General features: G+C 32.9%; 1 protein-coding gene across 1 annotated transcript; it reads right to left on the bottom strand.

Moving 5' to 3' along the window:
- Positions 1-386: 386 nt before the first annotated feature.
- On the bottom strand, positions 387-23,208 carry ap1m1 (adaptor related protein complex 1 subunit mu 1). The gene is made up of 11 exons (XM_042712963.1): positions 23,006-23,208; positions 22,154-22,310; positions 20,887-20,954; positions 19,686-19,816; positions 19,385-19,532; positions 16,612-16,738; positions 15,939-16,081; positions 14,164-14,322; positions 13,938-14,063; positions 1,980-2,055; positions 387-454 (listed from the first exon to the last, which is right to left on the bottom strand). The coding sequence occupies exons 1-11, from the start codon at positions 23,045-23,047 to the stop codon at positions 432-434; spliced, it is 1,200 nt and encodes a 399-aa protein (XP_042568897.1). The 5' UTR covers positions 23,048-23,208; the 3' UTR covers positions 387-431.
- Positions 23,209-23,649: the final 441 nt, after the last annotated feature.

Here is a 23,649-nt window from a genome sequence, read left to right as displayed (position 1 = left end):
AAAAACCACATTAAGTATGAGAAATGATTCAATACAAGCAAATCAGCATCTGTGATTCTTCCATACAAAAAATAAAAAAAAAAACATAAAAAATCAAGACAACAATATAAAAAAATCATGAACAACAACTCAACAACACAAAAAAAAATATCAATGAGATCAAAAGTAAAGATTCATGTGATTCTTCCATGTAAAGATTCATATGATTCACATGTTCTGCAGAGTTTTGTTTCGATTCAATTCGAACAAAATCTAATTAACACGGCATTAAAGATTCAATTGCAGTCCATAAACTAAGATCTAACGTGTTTGTTTGAAAACATCAAAACAGCACATAACCTCCACATCACATAAGAGAAAAAAGCAAAAAGACAAAAACACACACACACGACCCCTAATTACCCATGATGCTCTCGGCTAATTCTTCACGTTTACTGAGTCCGCAGCTGATAGTCTGCAAAGAGAAGGAAATGAGCGACGCTTAATTAAATGCACAGAATGACAGGAAACACGGGAAGAAAGTTAATTGTGACAGCTGAACTTTCTCTCTCCACCCATCAAAACACAATCAAGAACCACATCCATCAATAAGATTGAGACACAAGTTCACAAAATGAACTTAAATGCTGATTATAAACAGATGCTGGATGCGGTCGTGATAAAATATGCAGCACTTATAGAGGAAGACTGCTTACCGGAGTTTACACGATTGTAGAAAATTTAGCAACAATTTTGCAATATGTACATTTGGTACTTTGTACATGACTTTTAGATTTCATGTCAGTAAATTAGTTTCACAACCCTGAGAGCATAAAGACAAAGAGGGTTTAATAGTGTCTCTGATTTAAACTGTGAATCTGTTACAACTGTTTTAATGAATTGATTCAATGGTTTATTTGCCATGCAGTATAAATTCAACAAAAAAACCTCAAAAATTATTGCTCAAAAAAATACATGCACTATAAATAATTTGTATTTTTTTTGTAAACATAACAGAAACAAAAAAAATTTTTGTATATAAAATGACAATGATGTAATTATTGTTCATTTAATGAAAAAAAAAAAAAAAAAAAAAAAAAAAAAAAATTAAACCGTGTCTTATAAAAAATAATAATAATAACAATAATAATAAAATACAAAAAAGAAATACAAAAAAGAAATTATGTATATAATTTATAATAATAATAATAATAATAATAATAATCTATTTAAAAATTACATAATAACAAAATTTCATTTAAAATTTTATATAAATTTATATAATAACTATATATATTTACATTTTATATGACAAATATTTAGATTTTAACTACTATCAATTTGTTTTTTAAATTTTTATTTATTTATTTATTTTATCATTATTATTTAATTAGCTACAAGGAATGCCAGGTTAAAAATTATGGTTATAAATAAATACTTTCATACTTTAGTTCACATACAGAAAAAGAAAAAGCAACAACAAAATATTATATATGTATAGGTGGAATTGGTGGAAAAATACCTAGATAAAAAATAATAGTAGTAGTAATAATAATATAAATATAATGTAAAAATATAATATGAAAATACATACAAATATAACTCTGACTACTAAAATATGTGTGAAACATGGAGCTCTCAGTTGTAATGATACACACAGTGTCAAAGTTCAAGATGTGAATTCTGAGAAAGAAAATCTCCTACAACATCATGCACCACACACTGTACCAGCGTTTCTAATTTTATCGGCGTCACCACAGCGGTTTCTAATTTTATCGGGGTTTCACCATCTCGCACGCGTCTGTCCCGCGTCGTGTTAAACATCCTCTTTCTTCCACAGAACAATTTCACCCCGACATTTTAACAACCAATCTCCCATCATTCTGCACTGCATTGCAGGTATTTGGCAACAATTAAGCAACAATTTTCTGCGAAAAACAATGACAAAAATAGAGAAAGAGAGAAGAGAGGATGAGAAAGAGGATGAGAGAGGGTTTTACCTCCGTTCTGGGTGATGTATCGCACCCACGGCAGCGCCTGATAGCCGCTCTTCTCGATGATCTTCAGGTAACGCACCTGTCAAAACACACACGTCACTGTCATACATGCAATGCATTGTGGGTGAATTCATTTAGCCAAACCTGCTAAAGGCCTCCAACACAATGGAAATAACAACCCATTCAAGGTATACAAAACAATAGTTTGTTTGGCCTTTGGGTTTGTGTAAATTAAATGCCACTTTAAAACGGTCTTCCACAGCACAATGCATCTTTATGGTGCCAAAAAGAAAAAGGACGGAAAATAAACATTGCATTTCAGCATGCAACAAAAACAGGCTTTGAACAGACTCAACCAGGAATGTTTGAGGAATATCATGCAATGCAACCGCATCCCAGGCTTGTGATATTTAGCGTTAGCTTCATGTCAGGTCCACGTGGGCATCTGAGGGTAAATCTGAGTGCACGGACAGCGCAGCCTGGGAAAGTGGCAGAGTTTAACACCGCGGGCGGAAGCACATGAAGAAGTGAGATTGGGGAAATGGCACCTTTCAGTGGCAAACGCGATTGAGTCACATACGTGTTGTTAATTAAGGGCCTTGCATCACTTTTTTGTAAGAGGCCACAGATAAACCTGATACTCGGAATTAGAGGTGAAACGTGTTTTCGTTTTTTTTACGCTGGTTTTTCTAACGATACCCATTAACTATAGATTAAAAGTGTATTCTTCTTCTACGTTAAACAGCTTTTTCTAACGGGTCCTCAATCAATTCAGAGCAAATACATAATCAAGATTATAAAACAAATATTCTACGTTAAACAGCTTGACTGTTGGGTGGAAATTGTGGTTTCTATGATTGGGGAAAAAAATCAATTCAGAGCAAATACATAATCAAGATTATAAAACAAATAAATTTTTTCAACAACTAAAAGAACTGCCGTAAATTGTGGTTTCTGTTTTTTGGAAAAAAGTAATAATTGAAGAGCAAATATATAATCAAGATAATAATACAGATTCTTAGAGATGAAATTATATCACCATTTATAATAATATTTGATTTGAAATTTTAATCAGTTATAACTGTAACTGATTACATAATAATAAAATTGTATTAATATGTTTAATAATAATTGATAATTATAGTACTAAAACATATATGTGACCCTGGAGTGTCAATAGTGAGTCTTAAGTGTCAATTTTTCAAAATTGCGATTTCTACATCATCTGAAAAGTGAATAAATAAGCTTTCCACTGATGTATGGCTTGTTAGGGATCGCGACAATATTTCTATTTCACAATCAAATCTGGTGAATTCTGAGGGTGCAAACAAAAATCCAAAATACTGAGAAAAACATCACCTTTAAAGTTCTGTCCCACATGATAGTTCTTAGCCAATGCCACTTCTTTACTAACCAAAATTTTGATATAATTTTACGTGTAGGAAATTTTACATATATCACTTCACCTGGAGCCTATGATCCTTTACTTAATATCCTAATGATTTTTGGCATAAAAGAAAAATGGATAATTTTGACCCATAGTAGATTTTTTTTGGCTATTGCTACAAATATACCCCAGAGACTTAATACTGCTTTTGTGCTCCAGGGTCACATATACATACATACACATACATACATACACACATACATACATACATACATATATATATATATATATATACACATATGCATGCGCACACACACACACACACACACACACAATATAGTATAATATACAATCAGCTATAATTATAATATATTAATATTTATTCATCTTAAAATCTTAATAAAGAATAATAACAATGATATACCGTAATAACATAATTGTTATAATAATTTTAATATACCAAAAGAACTCCAAACACACCTATCTGGCTCAGTCGATGAGTTACGTTTGAGAGCACAATGAAAAACATGGGTGGAAGGAGCGGTAGGAGTGTTTTTGGAAACTCTCTTTATTTTTGTAATTCCATTTGATGTCGCTAGTCACCTTTAAACGTCTCCCGAGAGCAGGGATGGACCCATAAAGACAGCGAGGAATTACAGTCCCTCCGTTGGCCAGGTCCAGCAGCTCTGTGTTTGTTGATTTTGCCGAGCGTTTGTTCTAATCGTGGACTGTATTCTCTCAGAAAACCTCCCCGTCTAAATGCACAGAAATAGCCGACGTAAGACGCAAAATAGGCTTACGCAGAACAAGAGATGTATTCTAGGTATCAATACAGATTTTCAAAAAAGCACAAGGACAACCCTGCCGTCAGTATTTTGGGAAGGCAGCGTCCTGGCGTCCGTGGGCCGGTAATGTGCCACTCTTGGGTGCAGCTCACACAAACTTACCAGGCCCTCTTCGCCAGGCCCACCCTGGCGAGACGTACACACCCAAAATGTAAATAAACCCAAACCCATCTCCACCACCGCTACTACGCCTACTCTTGTTTTGTGTAAATGTAGCGATTCGGGCTTGTCGGGTTGCGTTTATGTCATGCTCTGGTTTAGCCCTTCATGAACTCCAGTGTATATTTGTAGCTGGATGAAGTCCAGTGTCAGTGAGGACGCTGGACGCGTGGGCAGGGCTCTGCGCGTGTCGTGGTCACCGCTCTCGTCATTACGCATGCGGAGTGAGCTTCACAGGCAGACCCGATCAGGCCAGACGCGCACACACATAAACCTGCACAGCTGCTTACTCAGCTCTTTACAAGCATCATTCCTTCACTATGTACACAAGCAAACAAAATATACAGGAGAGATGTTGCTGAAGGACAGTGGTTTAGTGTTTTTAAAATGATAATGAGATGGAAAAACATGCATCATGACAAAAAATAAATAAATTAAAACCTAATGTTGACAAAAACATGAGGAAAAACACTAGAATAAAGTGACAGTGGTGCAACTACTGTGCAAAAGTTTGGGGTCAGTAAGAGAGAAATGAACACTTGTTCAGCACGGATGCATTAAAAGTGACAGTAAAGACATTTATGACATTACAAAAGATTTCTATTTAAAATAAATGCTGTTCTTTTGAACTTTTTTTTTTTCATCAAATAGTTGTTTTAATCTGTAATAATATTTTTGCAATATTAAATGATTATACTGTATTTTTAATCAAATAAATGCAGCCTTGGTGAGTAGAAGAAAACAATTAAAACCCTTCAATTAAATCAAACAAAAGCGTATTCTAATTCGATTTAGATTATTTTGGATATATACCAGATAAATGCAACACCATAAAAAAGAATGTTAAAATTAACTGCATATACATAAAAACAAGAGATTCAATCTGCAACACCATTAATACAAAACTTAAAAATAAAATTAACTGTTTTGTATACAGACACTAAAATTATGCTTACGTTTGTATAATAATAAATTTATAATACTGACTTTATATTTCTATTTCAATTAGTTTTTCTGCAAAACAGACTTTTAATAAACAACAAAAAGCTAACAAAGCACATTTTTTGGTAGGAAAAATCCTACAACAATTTCCTTTCAATAAACTCAACAAAACATAAAAAAAATAATATACTCTTGATATAATAATAATATATAGCGTTTCACAATAAATAAAAATAAAAAAAAATAAAAATCTAGAATTTTTTTTTTTTTTTTTTTTACCCAGCCCTACTGTTTTTGTCCTATTGCGACTAAAATTTTAATTTTTATTGACCAAAGCTGTAATTTTACTGATATTCCAATTCACTAAAATTAATGAATGACATGATAAAATACTGACTACATTTAAAGCACAAGTCAAAAGACAAAAAAACAAAAACAATGAATGAACAGTTCAAAGGTTTCATATTTTACACTGGATAAAGTAGCAGCCCAATACATAAAACATTAAGGACATTTTAGAAAAGTTCTTAAAAAAATAAACATTAAAATGTATTTTTATGTTTTATTATAGAAGTTTGCAGCACTATAAACTCAAAAACAAATAAAATAAACAAATGAAAAAAAAAAATAATAATAATAATTAGACAAACATAGAGTCATATCCTAAATCTGTGGATGAAAAATTACACATTTTATTTGCTGTTGATGAAAAGTACACCATTTTAATTTTAGGATACGGTATATGCACTTTTCTTGATACTGCAAGTAAAAAAAACAAAAAAAAAAAAATATATATCTATATATATTATATATATATATATATATATATAGTATATACTATATAAATATATTATCTATATATATGATCATATAGATTTGTAATGACCTGTAGAAATGTTGTGCGAGCCGAACTCATGGTAGCCCAGCTCTGGGCCTGTGGAAGAGTCTCAAGCTACACCTGGAGAAAAGTTAAAATTGTTTTTGTGTTTAAAAAACCTTGTGAAAAAAGGAGAAACGCTCATTTACTGCAGACCTGTAAAACAACATCTCGATCAAGAAACACCCAATTACAGCATACCTAACAAAAAATATCCTACAAAAAACAACCAGCACGCAGACCCCCTAATGACGTGTGTAAACACCAATTTCAACAAAAATCTACCTTAATTGGAGAAGTCGAACACTTAGAGGATCAGACAAAATGCCAACCATCATTCCTCATCATTATCTTCATAATAAAAAACATTCAATAGTTTAGAATTAAGACTGAAGTCTCTTCTGCTCACCAAGGCTGCATTTATTTGATCAAAAATACAGTAAAAACTGTACAACTGTGTGGAAATTTATGATACTTTTAAGACGACGAATGAGGTTCTTTTTTTTTTGTTGTATTATGGTGTTCAATAAATTAATTAGTTCCGTGTGATCATTTTCAGCCCGTCTTTATAATCCTGCTTTAAGTGTGTCAACAACAGGTGATCCTTCAGAACGCATTCTAATATGTGTGTGATGATGTCAATTATAAAGTTCGTGACTGCACTGAATATGTATAATCCCGATTTAACAAAAAAAAAAAAAAAAAAAAAAAAAAGAAACGCTTGAATTTGAAAACTGTGATTTGTTAGTCACAGGCGATGTCAGAATTTATTTGCAATAAAAAATCTTTTGTAACATTATAAATGTCTTAAGAAACGTTTGCTCTATTTAATGCTCAATGCTGAATAGAAGTATTAACTTTCTTTTTCTTAAATCTTTGTTTTTTAAAACGTCTGGTGGTGATTTGCACATCCATTGATAATACTCAGAACTTGTTTCTTGCACGCTAGGCCACATTCCCAGATGAGTCATGCATGATTGAAGGATCACGTGCCCCTGAAGCTTGCAGTACTGCTTGACAAGGAATGATGATCTACACTTTAAACATATATTCACCTTTTAATAACCTTGCCATAATCTTTTCCGCGCCCAGACTGCAGTACTTTACAGTAAGATTACATTTAAAATATATTCACATTTTAATAACTGCAGACTAGCGTCCAGATAATCGAAATACTGACTACAGTTTAAAAGCAGAGCGAAACCGCGTCAGATTAAGCTAAGAACCAAACCAAAAACCAGAGACGAAACGCAATGGCAAGAGAAAAGACCAGGAATGAACAGTTCAAAGGTTTCATATTTTATCACTGGAATCACTAGTAGCAGGCCCCCACTACATTCAACAACCTCGCATAAGGATGCGCATTTTAGACAAGTTCTTAAAATCACAAAGGTAAAACACTCCATAGTAACACCAGCTGTACAGGGGACAATTTTATGTTTTTATTATTAAGAAGTTTGCAGCACTGGACGCTCAATGTCTGGCTCTCTCTAGCTGTTCTACCGGATGGCTATCAAAACTAACAAATAAATAATACACAACAAATGATTTAAACTAAATAAGAAAAACACACGAATATAATTAGGACAAACATTAGAGTCTATCCTAAATCTGTGGAGGAACATTCACATTTTATTTTAGGATACGGTTTATATGGCACTTTCTTGATTACTGACAGTTTAAAAACAAAAAAAAAAACTAAAAAAAAATATATCTAATATCTTTGCCTACTTGACCTGGAGCAAATACACCTGAGAAAGTTAAAGATTGTTTTGTGTTTAAAAAACCTTTGTGAAAATTACACGTCTAAAAACACACCTCCCAAAAAGTTAAAGATTGTTTTGTGTTTAAAAAACCTTTGTGAAAATTACACGTCTACAAAGTCTGTGCCCTCGGAGGCTGACGGTAACAGAGCCGCTCGATGGAGAAACGCTCATTTACTGCAGACCTGGCAACGAATATACAACACGAACACTTAGAGGATCAGACAAAATGCCAAAACAAAAAGCTACCTTAATTGGAGAAGTCGAACACTTAGAGGATCAGACAAAATGCCAACCTTCAGGCTTTCGCATGAGTTTCTTCAGAATATACATTAGTCAATAGTTTAGAATTAAGACTGAAGTCTCTTCTGCTCACCAAGGCTGCATTTATTTGATCAAAAATACAGTAAAAACTGTACAACTGTGAAATATTATTATAATTTTAAAGAAGAGGTTTTTTTTGTAATTATGTTAAAATATAATTTATTCCTGTGATCATTTTCAGCAGTCTTTAGTGTCACATGATCCTTCAGAAATCATTCTAATATGCTGCTTTGCTGATCAATTATAAATTTTTTGCAATATTATCCATTTAAAAAAAAAAAAAAAAAAAAAAAAAAAAAAACGCTTGATATTGAAAACTGTGTTTTTCAGGATTTTCAGAATTTATTTGCAATAAAAAATCTTTTGTAACATTATAAATGTCTTTAATGTAACGTTTGATCGATTTAATGCATCAATGCTGAATAGAAGTATTAAATTTCTTTTTATTTTAAATCTTTGTTTTTTGAAAACGTCTGTTTTCAACATTGATAATAATCAGAAATGTTTCTTGAGCAGCAAATCAGAATGATTTTTCTGATGACAATACTACCGTTTCTACTGAAAAACCAGTAATTTACAGGAATGAATTACATTTAAAAATATATTCACATTTTAATAACTGCAATAATATTTCACAATACTACCGTTTCTACTGCATTTTTTTTTAAAATAAATGCAGCCTTGATAAGCACAAAAGGCCTCTAAAAAACATTAAACGATTATTCCAAACTTTTGACCAGTAGTGTAAATATAGCCGCGCTGGGAAAACTATTCCCGTTTTCATATAAAACCCGAGCATGCTTAAAATTGCACGCACATGTCTATTTGTGACTAGCAGAGGCCGGTGGTAATAGTCCAAAGGGCCACGCTCAGACTGTCCAGTGCATCGGGACAGACTGCAGATCTCTAGCTGCAGTCGCCAGTCTTACACAAACGTCCCGAGGCTTGACGCGACACCAAACCACAGCCTGGTTCTGTGAGCGTGGGACTGTCGCACAATCAGCTGCCGGTCGTTAATCGCAGGGGACTCGACGCCTGGCGCTGAGAGTTATCAAAGCCTTCCTGAGGTCTCAGCACCCAGACCGCTTCTCTCACCATAACCCACCACTAAACAAGCGATCAGATGATAGTCTTGATTTATGGAAGAACTAACAAGAATATAACATTGACCCAAAGAAGAAACTAACACGCATTTACATCCCCAAAGAATCAAAACCCTACACTTTTGACATAGGGGGAATCAAAACCCTACAGGACTGCTGGGAAGCAGATGCAAAGCGGCAGCGCTGAATGAAAACACCAAAGAAATTATTTTTTTTTTTTTTTTTTTTTTTTTTTTTTTTTTTTTTTTTTTTTTTTTTTTTTTTTTTTTTTTTTTTGTTTTTTTGTTTTTTTTTTTTTTTTTTTTTTTTTTCTTTTCTTTTTTTTTTTTTTTTTTTTTTTTTTTTTTTTTTAATTGTTTTTTTTTTTTTTCTTTTTTTTTTTTTTTTTTTTTTTTTTTTTTTTTTTTTTTTTTTTTTTCTTTTTTTTTTTTTTTTTTTTTGAGAGAGGAAATTTCATAGAAGTTCAGCACTTAATTAGATCTGACACTCGGCTGACTTTCCCCTCATCATTTTTGCCCAAACATCCTCACTCTCAGGGGAAATTGAGTTTCAGATGATTTTATGTCGTTGATGTCCATGTGGGCTGATGAAACTTACCATTATATGGAGGAAATCTTTTGTTTAAAACAAAAAATTAGAGGTAATTTTATTGTAGTAGTTGTTTATGAATATCAGACTCGAGGTTGCAGTGAGTTCAGCTCGAAAACTGCTGTTTCACTTTCAACCTCTCTGTGATCTGATGTCACAGCAGTCAGGCTGTTATTTGAGTGTACGGCCTGTGGATTTTATTGTCGATTGTTCGTCTGGTTTGTGGGTTAGAGACAAAAACAGCTGAATGTCAAACAACGTCAAAATGAAATGTTGACAAATGACAGACCGGCTGCTTATGCTGCTCGACTGGATTAAAGCATTCGCTAAACGTGACACTGTAAAAGACAACATATTAAATAAATAAATCCTCACGCAGATGTTAAGCAAGGAGAATTCCTCCTGTAAAATGCCCCTATTATGCCGTTTTTAAGGTTCCTAATATTTAATATTGATTCTCCAACAACATACAAAAATTCAACCATGCACAAAAGCCCAAAAGTCTCCATAAATTACATAAAATATGCATTTAATATCATCTCATTTTCCAGCGATTCTCAAACAATTCGTTCGAAGCAGTTCTAATGAGGCAATAACTGGGTCAAATAAAATATCAAAAGCAATTAATCATATGGTTTTATTGAACAAAACAGTTTAAATTAAAAATATATATATATATTTAAGAAAATGATATAACCACAATAATTATAATTCACATTACTGTAAAATTACAACACAATATTTTCCATTTTAAAATGTCAAACCATCAAACGTTTATTCTGATGGAAAACCGCATGCGGAGTATTAAAGCTTCTTTTTTATTTATAAGCGCTTTTCATCACAAGTTTGGAAAGACTTTTGATGCATGTTGCATTTTCAAATGCACATTATAAGCAACACAAATGGATGCAGATGCAGATAAAGGTCACGTGGAGAAGCATTTGCTGAAAACACCGGCTCAAGAGCTGCTCACGTGTAAATGAACACAAAATGCTGTGCTTAACTCTTAAAGACACAGCGCATATATTTATTCAATTAAATCACAGCCTTTGTGATTTGCTAATAGCACTAAGCCATATCGTTATTTTGGTTTTATTTCGATTAGTCATGCAGCCTGCTGGATGATTAAACAGATGAAAAGGCTAACTGAAGGAGGAACCCGAGCCATATTTAGAGTCCAGAAGATCACAGAGTCTAGCAGGACTCGTATGATTACTATAAGAGAGAATGAATGCATGCAAACTGAACGAACAACAAATGAAACAAACAGATTCTGCAATTTAACATCAACAAATCATGTTAACAAAAAAAAACAAAAGCATGGTTTTGAAACCACCGAGAGTTCGATCCAAAACTACGGTGCACAACATCTGTTTGAGAATCATTCCCAGATCAACAAACATCAGTTGTTCTGTTGAAAGCAGTCCTGTCCAGTTTACTTCTGCTCTTTCCACCTTTATAAACTGCTGAGGCCTGAGAAACACACACTCGACTGACCATAACAAATAAACACACCGTCTGCTAAAACACAAGATTCAGCGGGAGCTGTGGTTCTGTTCTGTCTGTCCTGGATTTGACTGGCTGCCAGCGTCTGGACCGGGCCACTGTCACCGCCACAACACACACACACACACACACACACACACACACACTGCATGCAACTTTAACCATTTATTCTAACGCAACAAGATTAAACCCTGTGATCCTGTACGAGACACATGATAACTTAACAGAGCTCATGTTTCTGTGGAACACAAAAGATGATATTTTTAAAGTATTTTTCATCTGTTTTTGTCCAAACTAAAACAACAATGGACTCCATTGACTTTCACTGTACAGACAAAAAAAAAAAAAACACATTTTCAAATGATCTTCTTTTGTGTTCTGCAGAATAAAGAAATCATAGAGGTTTGAAATGACATGAGTGAGTAAATGATAACAGAATTATTGTTTTTGGATTTTATGACTTTTAAGTTAAACTCCAGCAGATTTATTGGTTCCATCAACAAATCGTGTTATTTTAGTATTATTTATATGTTATTATATATATATATATTATATATATTATATATATATATATATATATATATTCAATTTTCATTTTAATATTAGTTTAAGTTTTAGTAATTTTTATATGTTTGTTATTTTATTACTTATTTGTAAATATTTCTATTTAGCTTTAATTTACTTTTATTCCACTTTCAATTTTAGTACTTGTTTTCGTAACTTAAATGTACTTTACTTCCCTTAGTTGCCAAGGCAACACACATTTTATATTTTATTATAATTTTATAATAGTTCTATTAGTAGTTAAAGATAACACTGGAGTAGATGCCAGTTTAAATGTTCATGAGTGAAAATGAGACGGTGATGGACAAATGCACATCGAAATTTCACAACGCAGAGTATTAACACAGAGTGTATTAACACAGAGTGTAAACACAGTGTTTAACAGAGCCTTCTGTCATCAGGAATTGCCAGCAGATTGATCAACAGCAAAGATAAATTCAGTTGAACAAGCGTCTAACCCTCACAGCCTCATTTACATTCCCAAGGAATTAAAATAATTCAATCCATTCCAACACAGAATTGAGATAATGTTGAAAAAGTGCACATAAGACCAGTGTTTCCCAAAGAGCATCACAACAAGACAACATCGCTCACATTTGAATCCGCATTACAAATAAACATAAATAAACAAGTTATTATTAATATTTTCCTCTTCTATGCAGATGTGTGATGTTAAATGCATCGCAGAGCCCTTGCTGTCAGTGGGAGTCCAGCTTCTTTTCATAAATTAATGATATTTTGCTAAATTAATTCACTCGAGAGTTGATCACAGAATAGTAATGAAGAATAAACTACCAAAAAAACTGAATCTAACAATTTAACATAATATTTTATTTACTCACTATTAATAATTCAACAACACAGACACATACACATAAAAAAAAAAAAACCTGTCAGGGTACAAATGCTTTAAAAGTACAGATTTATAGCACCATCTATTGGTGACAAAGCAAAAAGCACATATCAGAGCTGCCATGGCCTGAGCAACAGGTGTTCAGCACCAGGGAAAAAAATATATATATAAAGCCATCAAATAATCAATCAGCAGCGCCCCCTTTTGTCAAAAACAGGAAGTGGTATTAAGATGACGACAAAAATCTGCTCTGGTCACTGAAACTGAGACAGTTCTTATACTCATCATGTACAGATTTAATTATGATTCAATAATTTTATTAAAAGCAGAGTTAGAGTAATACATTAGAAGTATGTTACTTTAATATTACAGCTTGCTTTTTGAATTCACACCATAATACAGGAGCTACTTTTAAAGTAACATATTATTTAATCTATTTATTAACAAATGCAACTGAAAACCTCTCCGATCCCAAAAACCTAGTCAGGCTGGTTTACATCAGGGTTATTATTATTATATTAAATCTCTCTAAAACTAGAACTAAAACTATTAAAACATTTTGGTTAATCGAAGCTGAAATAAAATACAAAATAAATATTAAATGGAAACCCTAAACTTATTTCAGTTGGTAAGCATTTAGGTAGCATTTTTATTTTTTATTTAGAGCATTAAAATTACTAACTGAAAAAAAAAAAAAAAAAATAATAATAATAATAATAATAATAATAATTAAACAATTAAAAATAAACCTAAATAGTAGTTTTTAGTAAAAACAAAAAATAATAAAAATGACAAAAGCTCATAACAAAATAACTAAAATGTAAATAAATTAAAGGTAAAACTAAAAGTATAAAATAAAAGCTAGTTCAAATTATTTTTAATAAAAACTATAATGGTATGTAAAAAAATAATAATAAAAAATAAAAAGCCTAAATTGCAAGAAAGCAATGCAACAAAACTAGATCACTCTCATAACCAAAGATGAACACAAAACAGTAGGACTGCAAGCCAAAGAGTAAAGCTTTGTAATAAAAATAACAGATTAGTTACCTGTATTCCAGAGGTGGTGAAATACGGAATCTCAAACTTGACACTGATTGGTGGTTTTCCCTCCTTGTCCTCCGCCTCAACACTGGGCAGCCCGAAATGAGCCCTCATCAGGTACTCCTTCCCTCCCTGAAACAGAGAGAACACACTCGTAAGCTTCTGCTAACACGACTTCCACTCTTTTAGCTCCTAGATTTATTATCATGATTGAAGCGTGACGTTTTCTCACGGGGAAAGATTTGATGGACCAAACAATCTCGCTGTTCTCCGGCACCCACTTCACGCTGCCCACCGTGGTCTTAAACTTGGGCGAGTCTGCGTCGGTCGGCACTGGGATGTGAATCTCCACGTTGTTGGCAGTGGAGCGTCGCTTAAACTGAGACTTGGCCTACGGTTAAACAGATGAGACACGAGGGACAGTTTAGATGCTCTGTGGACCAATCAAACAAAATCACACATACACACACGTTCTCACACTTATAACATACTCGATTCTCCTCTGTGAAAACTCCTCAAAAACACACACTATACACATCATCAGCTTCACCTCCTCACCACACAGAAAACCAAATCCCATCAGAACCAAACAAAAGAATCAAGTCCCAGACAGCAGCAAACGATAAGTGTTTTTCATTTTAGTATTAATTAAATACTATTATTAATATTTAGCAATTTGCATATTTTATAATATAATATTTTGAATTAGCACATTTTGAATTAATTTTAGTTCAATTTTAACAATTGTATGTACTTTTTCCATTGTCATTGCTATTATATTATTTTATTTTAATTATTTTAATACATTTTTATTAATCTTTTTTATCTTAATTTGTAAATTTAAATTTATTTTAAAATAAATAAATAAATGTATTATTTATTTACAATATTATTATTTAGGTTTAATTTACTCAGCTTTAGTTTTAATCTATTTTATTTCCAGTTAGTAATTTTAGTGCTTTAAACTATTTTTTTATTCATCACATATATATATATATATAATTTCATAATCCAGTATTATATTTAATATTATACTTTGTATTTGTACAAAATATTATATATTATATATATTTATATTATAATCCAGTATTATATTATACTTTGTATATTATATATATATATATATATTATATTATATATATATATATATAAAAAAAAAAATATATATTATATATATATATATATATATATATATATATATATATATATATATATTATCTATATATATATATATATATTTTTTTTTTTTTTTTTTTTTTTTTATTATTATTAATATTTTAATTATATTATATTATATTGTTATGTATTTTATTTCCATCAACAAAAAGTTTTTAATAGTTGTAGTTAACAATATGTGCCCCTGGAGCACAAAACCAGTCTTAAGTCTCTTATATTTGTAGCAATAGCCAAAAAAAACACTATGGGTCAAAATTATCAATTTTTCTTTTATGCCAAAAATCATTCTGATATTAAGTAAATATCATGTTCCATGAAGATATTTTGTAAATTTCCTACTGTAAATATATCAAAACTTAATTTTTGATTAGTAATATGCATTGCTAAGAACTTCATTTAAACAACTTTAAAGATGATTTTCTCAATATTTAGATTTTTCTGCACCCTCAGATTCCAGATTTTCAAATAGTTGTATCTCGGCCAAATATTGTCAGATCCTAACAAACCATACATCAATTGAAAGCTTATTTATTCAGCTTTCAGATGATGTAGAAATCTCAATTTCGACAAATTCACACTTAAGACTGGTTTTGTGCTCCAGGGAAACATATTACCCTAAAATTTACTCAAAGGGGACATCAGATGCAAAATTCACTTTTACATGATGTTTGCACAGAATCCACTCTACAACGAGGAATACACTGAGGAATTTATGTTACAGACATTACATGAAGACCCTAAAGGATCATACCAACTTGTGGAGAATGGGCATCCGATGTCTCCTTTAACATTTAATCAATTTAGTAAGCATGAATGAGTTTAGACACTCACGTGTGTGTTGAGGCGGTAGGACATCAGCTCAAACTCTCCGTCTGGAGGGATGAAGGAGATCGTGCGATCGTTCTCAAATCGAGACAGACGCACACACTGATGAAACTTCACATCCTCCAGCTCCACTGACTTACTCTTACCACCTGAAGTGAAAAAAGTGAAAGTGAAAGTGAAAGTGACGTGACATTCAGCCAAGTATGGTGACCCATACTCAGAATTCGTGCTCTGCATTTAACCCATCCGAAGTGCACACACACAGAGCAGTGAAACACACACACACACTGTGAACACACACCCGAGAGCAGTGGGCAGCCATTTTATGCTGCGGCGCGCCCGGGGAGCAGTTGGGGGTTCGATGCCTTGCTCAAGGGCACCTAAGTCATGGTATTGAAGGTGGAGAGAGAACTGTACATTCACTCCCCCCCACCAACAATTCCTGCCGGCCCGAGACTCGAACTCACAACCCTTCGATTGGGAGTCCGACTCTCTAACCATTAGGCCACGACTTCCCTGAAGAAGGGAGACAGGATTGAACAAACGGCTACGACACCACACCTCAGGAGTACTTCAGCATACAGATGAGCTCAAAATGAATACACATGAAATCAGAAGCATGAAACTCCTGATCTTTTAGCATCCGTATGTGGACAGAAAACTGAGGAAATCGACTCACGGCCGGTGTTCTCAAACAGAACCTTGTCATTCAGACCCAAACGCAGCTCTGGCATTCCAGAGAGGAACACTCTCATCTTAATGGAGCCGACGATCTCGCTGCACAGGACGTTACCGTTCGCGCTGACCTGCAGAGAAATCAGCAGACATGACAATCACTTCAGTTACAATCACATATAGACAGATACTCAATCAATCAAAACAAACAAAAAAACACTTTAAATGATTATTTATTTTATTTGTTATTTATAAATTTATTTTACTTCTATAGTAAATATAATAATAAATTAATACAGTTCATTAGTGTAATCATTTTTTGTAATTTTAGATTGTGGCTCATCCAGTCAGATTTTAAAGCCAGAAGTACAATTAGTTAACAGGGCTGCTTAATTATGGCAAAAAATTATAATCACAATTATTTTGGTCAATATTGAGAGACTTGTTGATAGGGTTGGGTATCGAAAACCGGTTCCATTTTAGAACCGATTCCTGCAATCGCATTTCAATTTGATTAAAAATGATTAAGTGCAGGAACGGAAAGAATTTGCGCTCTGTTTGTGTGCAGTGCACATGAAGCACAAGCGCGTGCACAGAGAGCAGCGGTCGGTGGTTGCGCTGTGGGTTCCCAGTTTGTGTCCGTTCTCGGACCGTTCCGTGTATTTCCACTGTAGAAAAGGTTGTTCCGAGCCGAAACTGACTTCTTTCATATTTTTTGACCAATATTAGGGCTGTGCAAAAAATCGAATACGATTTTCATGCGCATCTCTTCAGTAAAGACTCTCCTGTAATTAGTAGTATATCACCAGCACGTGCGTTAAGATCAGGGTTGCCAGGTTTTCACAACAAATCCAGTTGCTTCTCAAAACTAGTCCAAAACTAGCCCAATCGCGTTTCCAGGAGGTTCCCCGATAAAAATTGCATCCCGGGGTTAAAATATACGTTTTTGTCAGGGTTGCCCAGGTAATATTCACATTTTATGGGCTAAATATCACGTTATTGGTATTGGGGTCGCTTCAACCCGCGGACATGAAAAACAACCACACACTTGGAAACACTGGTTCAGGTGAAGCGGCATTTACTACACAGAGCCGTTGTTCGCCGACAAGCTACACAAAATCGCTTTCAAAATCGACAAAGAATCGCCTGCGATTTTAAAAATCGATTTTGTGTAGATTGTCAGTGAATTACGGCTCTGTGTAGTACATGCTGCTCCACCTGAACCAGTGTTGCCAAGTCCGTGGTTGTTTTTCATGTTCGCGGGTTGAAGCGACCCCAATACCAATAACGTGATATTTAGCTCCTAAAATGTGAATTTTACCAAGGGAACCCTGCCGAAAAACGTACATTTTAACCCCGGGATGCAATTTTTATCGGGGAACCTCCTGTAAACGTGATTGGGGTAGTTTTGGACTAGTTTTGAGAAGCAACTGGGCAGGATTTGTTGTGAAAACCTGGCAACCCTGATCTGAACGCATGTGCTGGAGATATACTACTAATCACAGGAGAGTCTTTACTGAAGAGATGCGCATGAAAATCATATTCGATTTTTTGCACAGCCCTAACCAATATACAGAAAACTACATCAGTATATCATCATAAACACAGCCGTTTTTGTCTTACATGAATGTAAACAGATGAGAAAGAAAAAACACATGTACAGTATTTTTGCTTAAAGAGACAGCAGCTGCCTGTCATTAATGTTAATCAAAGAACAAAAGAAAATCATTCACTGATCTTGACTGAATATATTTAATAACTTTAATTGATTAATCTTTATTTTATTTATAAAAAGAAAACTATGCAGTGTTTTTAAACTTTTAATTACAGTTTCTGTACCTGAAATTTTGTTTAGTTGTAGTTGCTAATTGATTGGTTTGTTCCTATCTTATTAATGACTGTTTACTTGTCTTTAACACTTTAATATTTGAAATTTATATTAATCTAGTTGTTTTTGGTATATGGTTTTTTTTTTAAAGCACAGGCAAAATTCCTCTTGCAGTGTTTTGTAGGCTGCTGATTTTTGCTCATGTTATTCAGCTGCAACAGAATGCTTTGTAAAAAGACACAGAATACATGTTTGACATCTAAATGTTTAACTTAATTTTTTTTTATATTGGATTTTTTATTGGAATCGAAACTAGGAATCGATAAAATTCGAACGACACCCAACCCTACTTGTTGACTATCGAATAATCATGCATTTATTACAGTTTGAAAGTAATAACCTATATTAAATATAATTCAACAAAATTATATTGTCTGTCTGTCTATCTGTCTATCCTAATAGATATACTTATCAAATTAAATAAAGTAAATTCCAAGGTAATATTGTTAACTAAAACTATTTTTATATTTCACATAAATTATATATAAATTTGATCAAAGTATTTTTTAGACACTCATATATAACTTTAATCAGAATAATTAACACTTCATCAAAATAAATAAGATCAACACTATTTTAGTGCACTTCCACAACTAAATGCAATTATCTCGCTTTCATAATCGTTAGAAGCCAGACTCTAATATAATAGAATTAAATTGCTAGTCCAGCCCTATTAGTTAACATGGCTCATCTCGGTCCTTACACTCTTGGCCTGGACTCTTTCGGTTAAAGGGTTAAAGCTTTCATATTAACAGCAGGTTCATCACCTCACACAACACAAGCACAATGGCATGGATGTGACTGCGTCCTGTTCACTGTGATGGATTCCTGTGTTTATTCTGAGCACGTCTACAGACGTCTAAGAAACGTGGCCCTTCTAAAAACATACCAGGAGGTTGACAGACTCGATGACGTCCAGGAAAACCTCGTTCTTCCTGTACTTGATGCCCTCTGACCTCCAGGAGACGGCGTTGGTGACCGTGGCAGGGGGCCGCGGAGCGCCCGTGTCCAGCTTGTGACCTTCCTGCGTGATGTATCTGTGAAAAATAAACACCTTCCATCAGTTACTCCTGAATGATATCTGCTGGGTCTGAGAAAGAACCGGAAGTGTTTCAGTATCGCCGTGTTTGAAACAAAACAATGTTATGATTTAAAGACTTTTAATAAAAGGAAATCAAACACGGACTCACTCCTGAAGGATCTTGCTGTCAGTGGTCTGCGGGTATCCAAAGTCCATGAGTTCATCCAGCAGCTCGTAGATTATGACAAAGTTATCTCTGATACTCTCCTCCTCCAACTCCTTGAAGTATTCGGAGAAAACCTGGAAAACAGACACATTGAAACCCCTGCTGTGATCCTGAAATGTAGTGATGCAGTGATGAACCGATATACAGTACAGACCAAAAGTTTGGAAACATTACTATTTTTAATGTTTTTGAAAGAAGTCTCTTCTGCTCATCAAGCCTGCATTTATTTGATCAAAAATACAGAAAAAACAGTAATATTGTGAAATATTATTACAACTTAAAATAATAGTTTTCTATTTGAATATACTTTAAAAAAAATGTATTCCTGTGATGCAAAGCTGAATTTTCAGCTTCATTACTCCAGCCTTCAGTGTCACATGTAACATCCAGTCTATCACATGATCATTTAGAAATCATTCTAATATTCTGATTTATTATGAGTGTTGGAAACAGTTCTGCTGTCTAATATATTTGATGAATAAAAGGTTAAAAAGAACTGCATTTATTAAAAATAAAAAAAAATTCTAATAATATATATTCTAATAATATATTTTCTTTACTATCACTTTTTATCAATTTAACACATCCTTGCTGAATAAAAGTATTGATTTTATTTAAAAAAAAGAAAGAAAAAAAAATTACTGACCAGTAGTGTATATTGTTATTACAAAATATTATTTTAAAAACATAGCTTCTTTTTTTTTTTTTTTTTTTTTTTTACTTTTTATTCATCAAAGTATCCTAAAAAGGTATCACATGTTCTGAAAAAATATTAAGCAGCAGAACTGTTTCCAACTTTGATAATGAATCATCATATTAGAATGATTTCTAAAGGATCATGTGATAAAGATCCTAAAAATTCAGCTTTGCATCACAGAAATAAATGATCATTTAAAGTATAATAAATTTAAAAACAATTATTTTAAATTGTAATAATATTTCACAATATTACTGTTTTTTCTGTACTTTTGATCAAATAAATGCAGGCTTGATGAGCAGAAGAAACTTCTTTCAAAAACATTAAAAATAGTAATGTTTCCAAACTTTTGGTCTGTACTGTATATATAATTATTAGGTATGATCCAATAAGATGAGCTGCCTCACCCAGACATCACTTTAAGTGCAAATTTTTATTATAACGTACCTGAACAATTTTGTAGAGGAAGGAGAAAACCAGGGAGACACACGCATTCTTTTTGGATGTTGCAACAACTGTTTGTCAGCCGGTTAAGAGACAAAACATGCTTAAAAGAAGCAATAAAGCAATACAATGATGAACAGGTTACAACAAAAATATTGTAAAGTGATCCCAAGTAAGATCATGAACGATCCAAATCTAATAAAATGCAACGGTGATCAGTCATTTATTCAGCAGCCATCGTCCTGAATGTATTTCTCCAATTTATATTTATATATAGTGAATTACTTAATTTTTAATTCATTTAATTTATTATTAATTAATTTTACTTGCTAACTGCTTAGACTAATACCAATTAAAATCATTAATGCTAATTACAGTAATAAAGCAATATAGTTCATTAGTGTCATTTTTATGACAGTTTTGTAATTTTATAATGTGGCTCATCCAGTAAAATAATGAAATAATTAGTTGATAGAGCTCCTTGATTATAACAAAACTCATAATCATGATTATTTCGGTCAATGTTGAGATATTCCTCAACATGCATTTACTGAACTCGTCTTTTTAAAAGTTGATATCCTTGAATTGTAAATATAATTAAATAGAAAAACAAATAATGTATATATATATATATATATATATATATATATATATATATATATATATATATATATATAAATTATTTTGTAATATCTTCTTCATAGAGATATTAGAAATTTATTTTAAAAAATCAGATCCAAGATCAATCACAACATTACAACAATCTGATTTAAAGCAAAAAAAAAAAAAAAAAAAAAACAACAACAATAATAAAAAAAAAAAAAATAATAATAATTATTAATAATAAAATAATAATAATAAAAATAATAACAATAAAAAAAATAATAATAATAATAATAATAAATTATTAATAATAATAATAATAATAATAATAAAAAATAATAAAAAGAATAATAAAACTACTTTTTAGGGAACAAATGACCTGGGAACTCAATTCCAATCATGTTAAACAAATCCTATACAATGGAATAATATAAAACTTGTAAATAAAATTTGATTAATTTTATTTCGGTGTTAATGTTAAGTTTTTAACATTAGTGATTATTTTTCAGTAAACATTTATTTCAAGTAACAAAAATGCTTTTTATGGTTCTAGTTTTAGTTAACTGCAATAACCTCAGAGCTAGGTGAGCTACTATGTAGAAAATGAAAGGGATTTTTAATGCCAGAACTCTGTATCGTCTGTTTTTCTGGAGGTTTGGAAGGATACGGTACAGGTTGTTGTGTTTAATCCACATGAAGCGAACTCCCCCGTGAGCCAGGATGGGCGACAGCGTTCCCTCCTCCTCTTTATCCATCAGCAGGGTCATGAAATGCTCGATCTCGGACATGTCCACATCTCCGCGGTAATTTCGGCAGATCAGCACCTGAAACACACACACACACACACACACACACACACACACACAGACCACTCATTTCAAATCCACTGACTCCATTTCCAATATCTGGTGACTCTCTAATACTGGACATTTTTTTGAATGTCCAAACATGCATATTAACCCAGATTCACTAGAGTAACCATAGCAACCGAGGCCAGGAATGAGCAGCTTACCAGATTAAACAATCAGACGAGTTATGCACTTCATGCAAAAATTTGTGTAACACCATTTTAAAATGTATAGCGATTTCATGACTTGCAATTCAAACATATGCAAAGCAATGATTTCGCAAACCTGTACATACAATAACATTTAAACAAGGTAAGATTAAATGTGCAACTCGAAATATTAATTACATCCTATTAAATATACTAAAGCACAAGGATGGAGACTACTCCTAAACTAAAGAATAAGTATGAATACAAATGTCTTCTCTTTATAAATGAGTGAACAACAATAATTGACTTTTGACTGACAGTTACAAAATTAAAAACACCAGTTGTTGCAATAGATTTTTTTTTTTTATTAACTAATACGCGATAATCTAGATATCCTCAGAGCTTTCAGACCAAAATAAAAATGTTGATTATTGTAAATTAAAAATGACTTTAAACTGTTTTTACGCTGATGTTTGGTGTGGATTAGCTTTAGCCTGCTGTGCTAGTGAACCGTTATCTTACCTTCCCCTTCAGATCTAACACATAAACAGCGCTGGCCGACATGTTCGCGCCTTCCTCGACCGCTTTTAACGTTAATCTACAGAAGTCCGCTCACTTCTGGCACATTTGTTAGTTTAATAAAGAGCTGTCATCCGTTTTAGACGCTCAGAGAAGCTCCAACATCATCAAATCGCGGATGGAGAGATTTTGAGGAACCGGGTGGTGCTGCAGCGGTGATAGTGAGGGACTGCAGCGCCGCCTGCCGCTCTGGACGAATGAGAGAACTGCAGCTTCACCAAAGCAGAGACCGCTGCGACACAGAACATCACACCTGGGGCCTGTCCCATGAAGCCGGATTAGCTGGCTATCCAGCTAAATTTCAGTTTAGTTTGCATCAATCTTTGATTTTAGGTAACATGAAAGTGGCTTGGCTTTTAGCTGGGTTCATTGCCATAGTAATTTGCAATGCACCTGCTTGGGGGTAGATTATGTTCTGAGTTATATCTCAAACTGAAATTGGACCAATCAGATGTGAGCAAAGTGACACATGTCTGACACAAAAAAGTCACTCCCCCTTGCTCCAAATTAAAGGTCACTATTACTAAAAAAAAATGTCTGGCTTTAATGATAATTACTTAGAGTTATTTTATATGATTTATATTATT

This window comes from Cyprinus carpio, chromosome A2 (assembly GCF_018340385.1).
Source record: "Cyprinus carpio isolate SPL01 chromosome A2, ASM1834038v1, whole genome shotgun sequence".
In the NCBI taxonomy this organism is placed as follows: domain Eukaryota; kingdom Metazoa; phylum Chordata; class Actinopteri; order Cypriniformes; family Cyprinidae; genus Cyprinus; species Cyprinus carpio.
The sequence above is the reverse complement of the archived record's forward strand: the minus strand, read 5'-3'. Positions and strand labels throughout refer to the sequence as shown.

Coding starts and splice junctions, on each gene's coding strand:
- ap1m1 (XM_042712963.1), bottom strand. CDS start 23,047: ATGTCGGCCAGCGCTGTTTATGTGTTAGATCTGAAGGGGAAG. Junction 16,739..19,384: donor TCGAGTCTGTCAACCTCCTG/GTATGTTTTTAG, acceptor ATTTCTCTGCAG/GTCAGCGCGAACGGTAACGT. Junction 14,323..15,938: donor CCTACCGCCTCAACACACAC/GTGAGTGTCTAA, acceptor GTTTAACCGTAG/GCCAAGTCTCAGTTTAAGCG.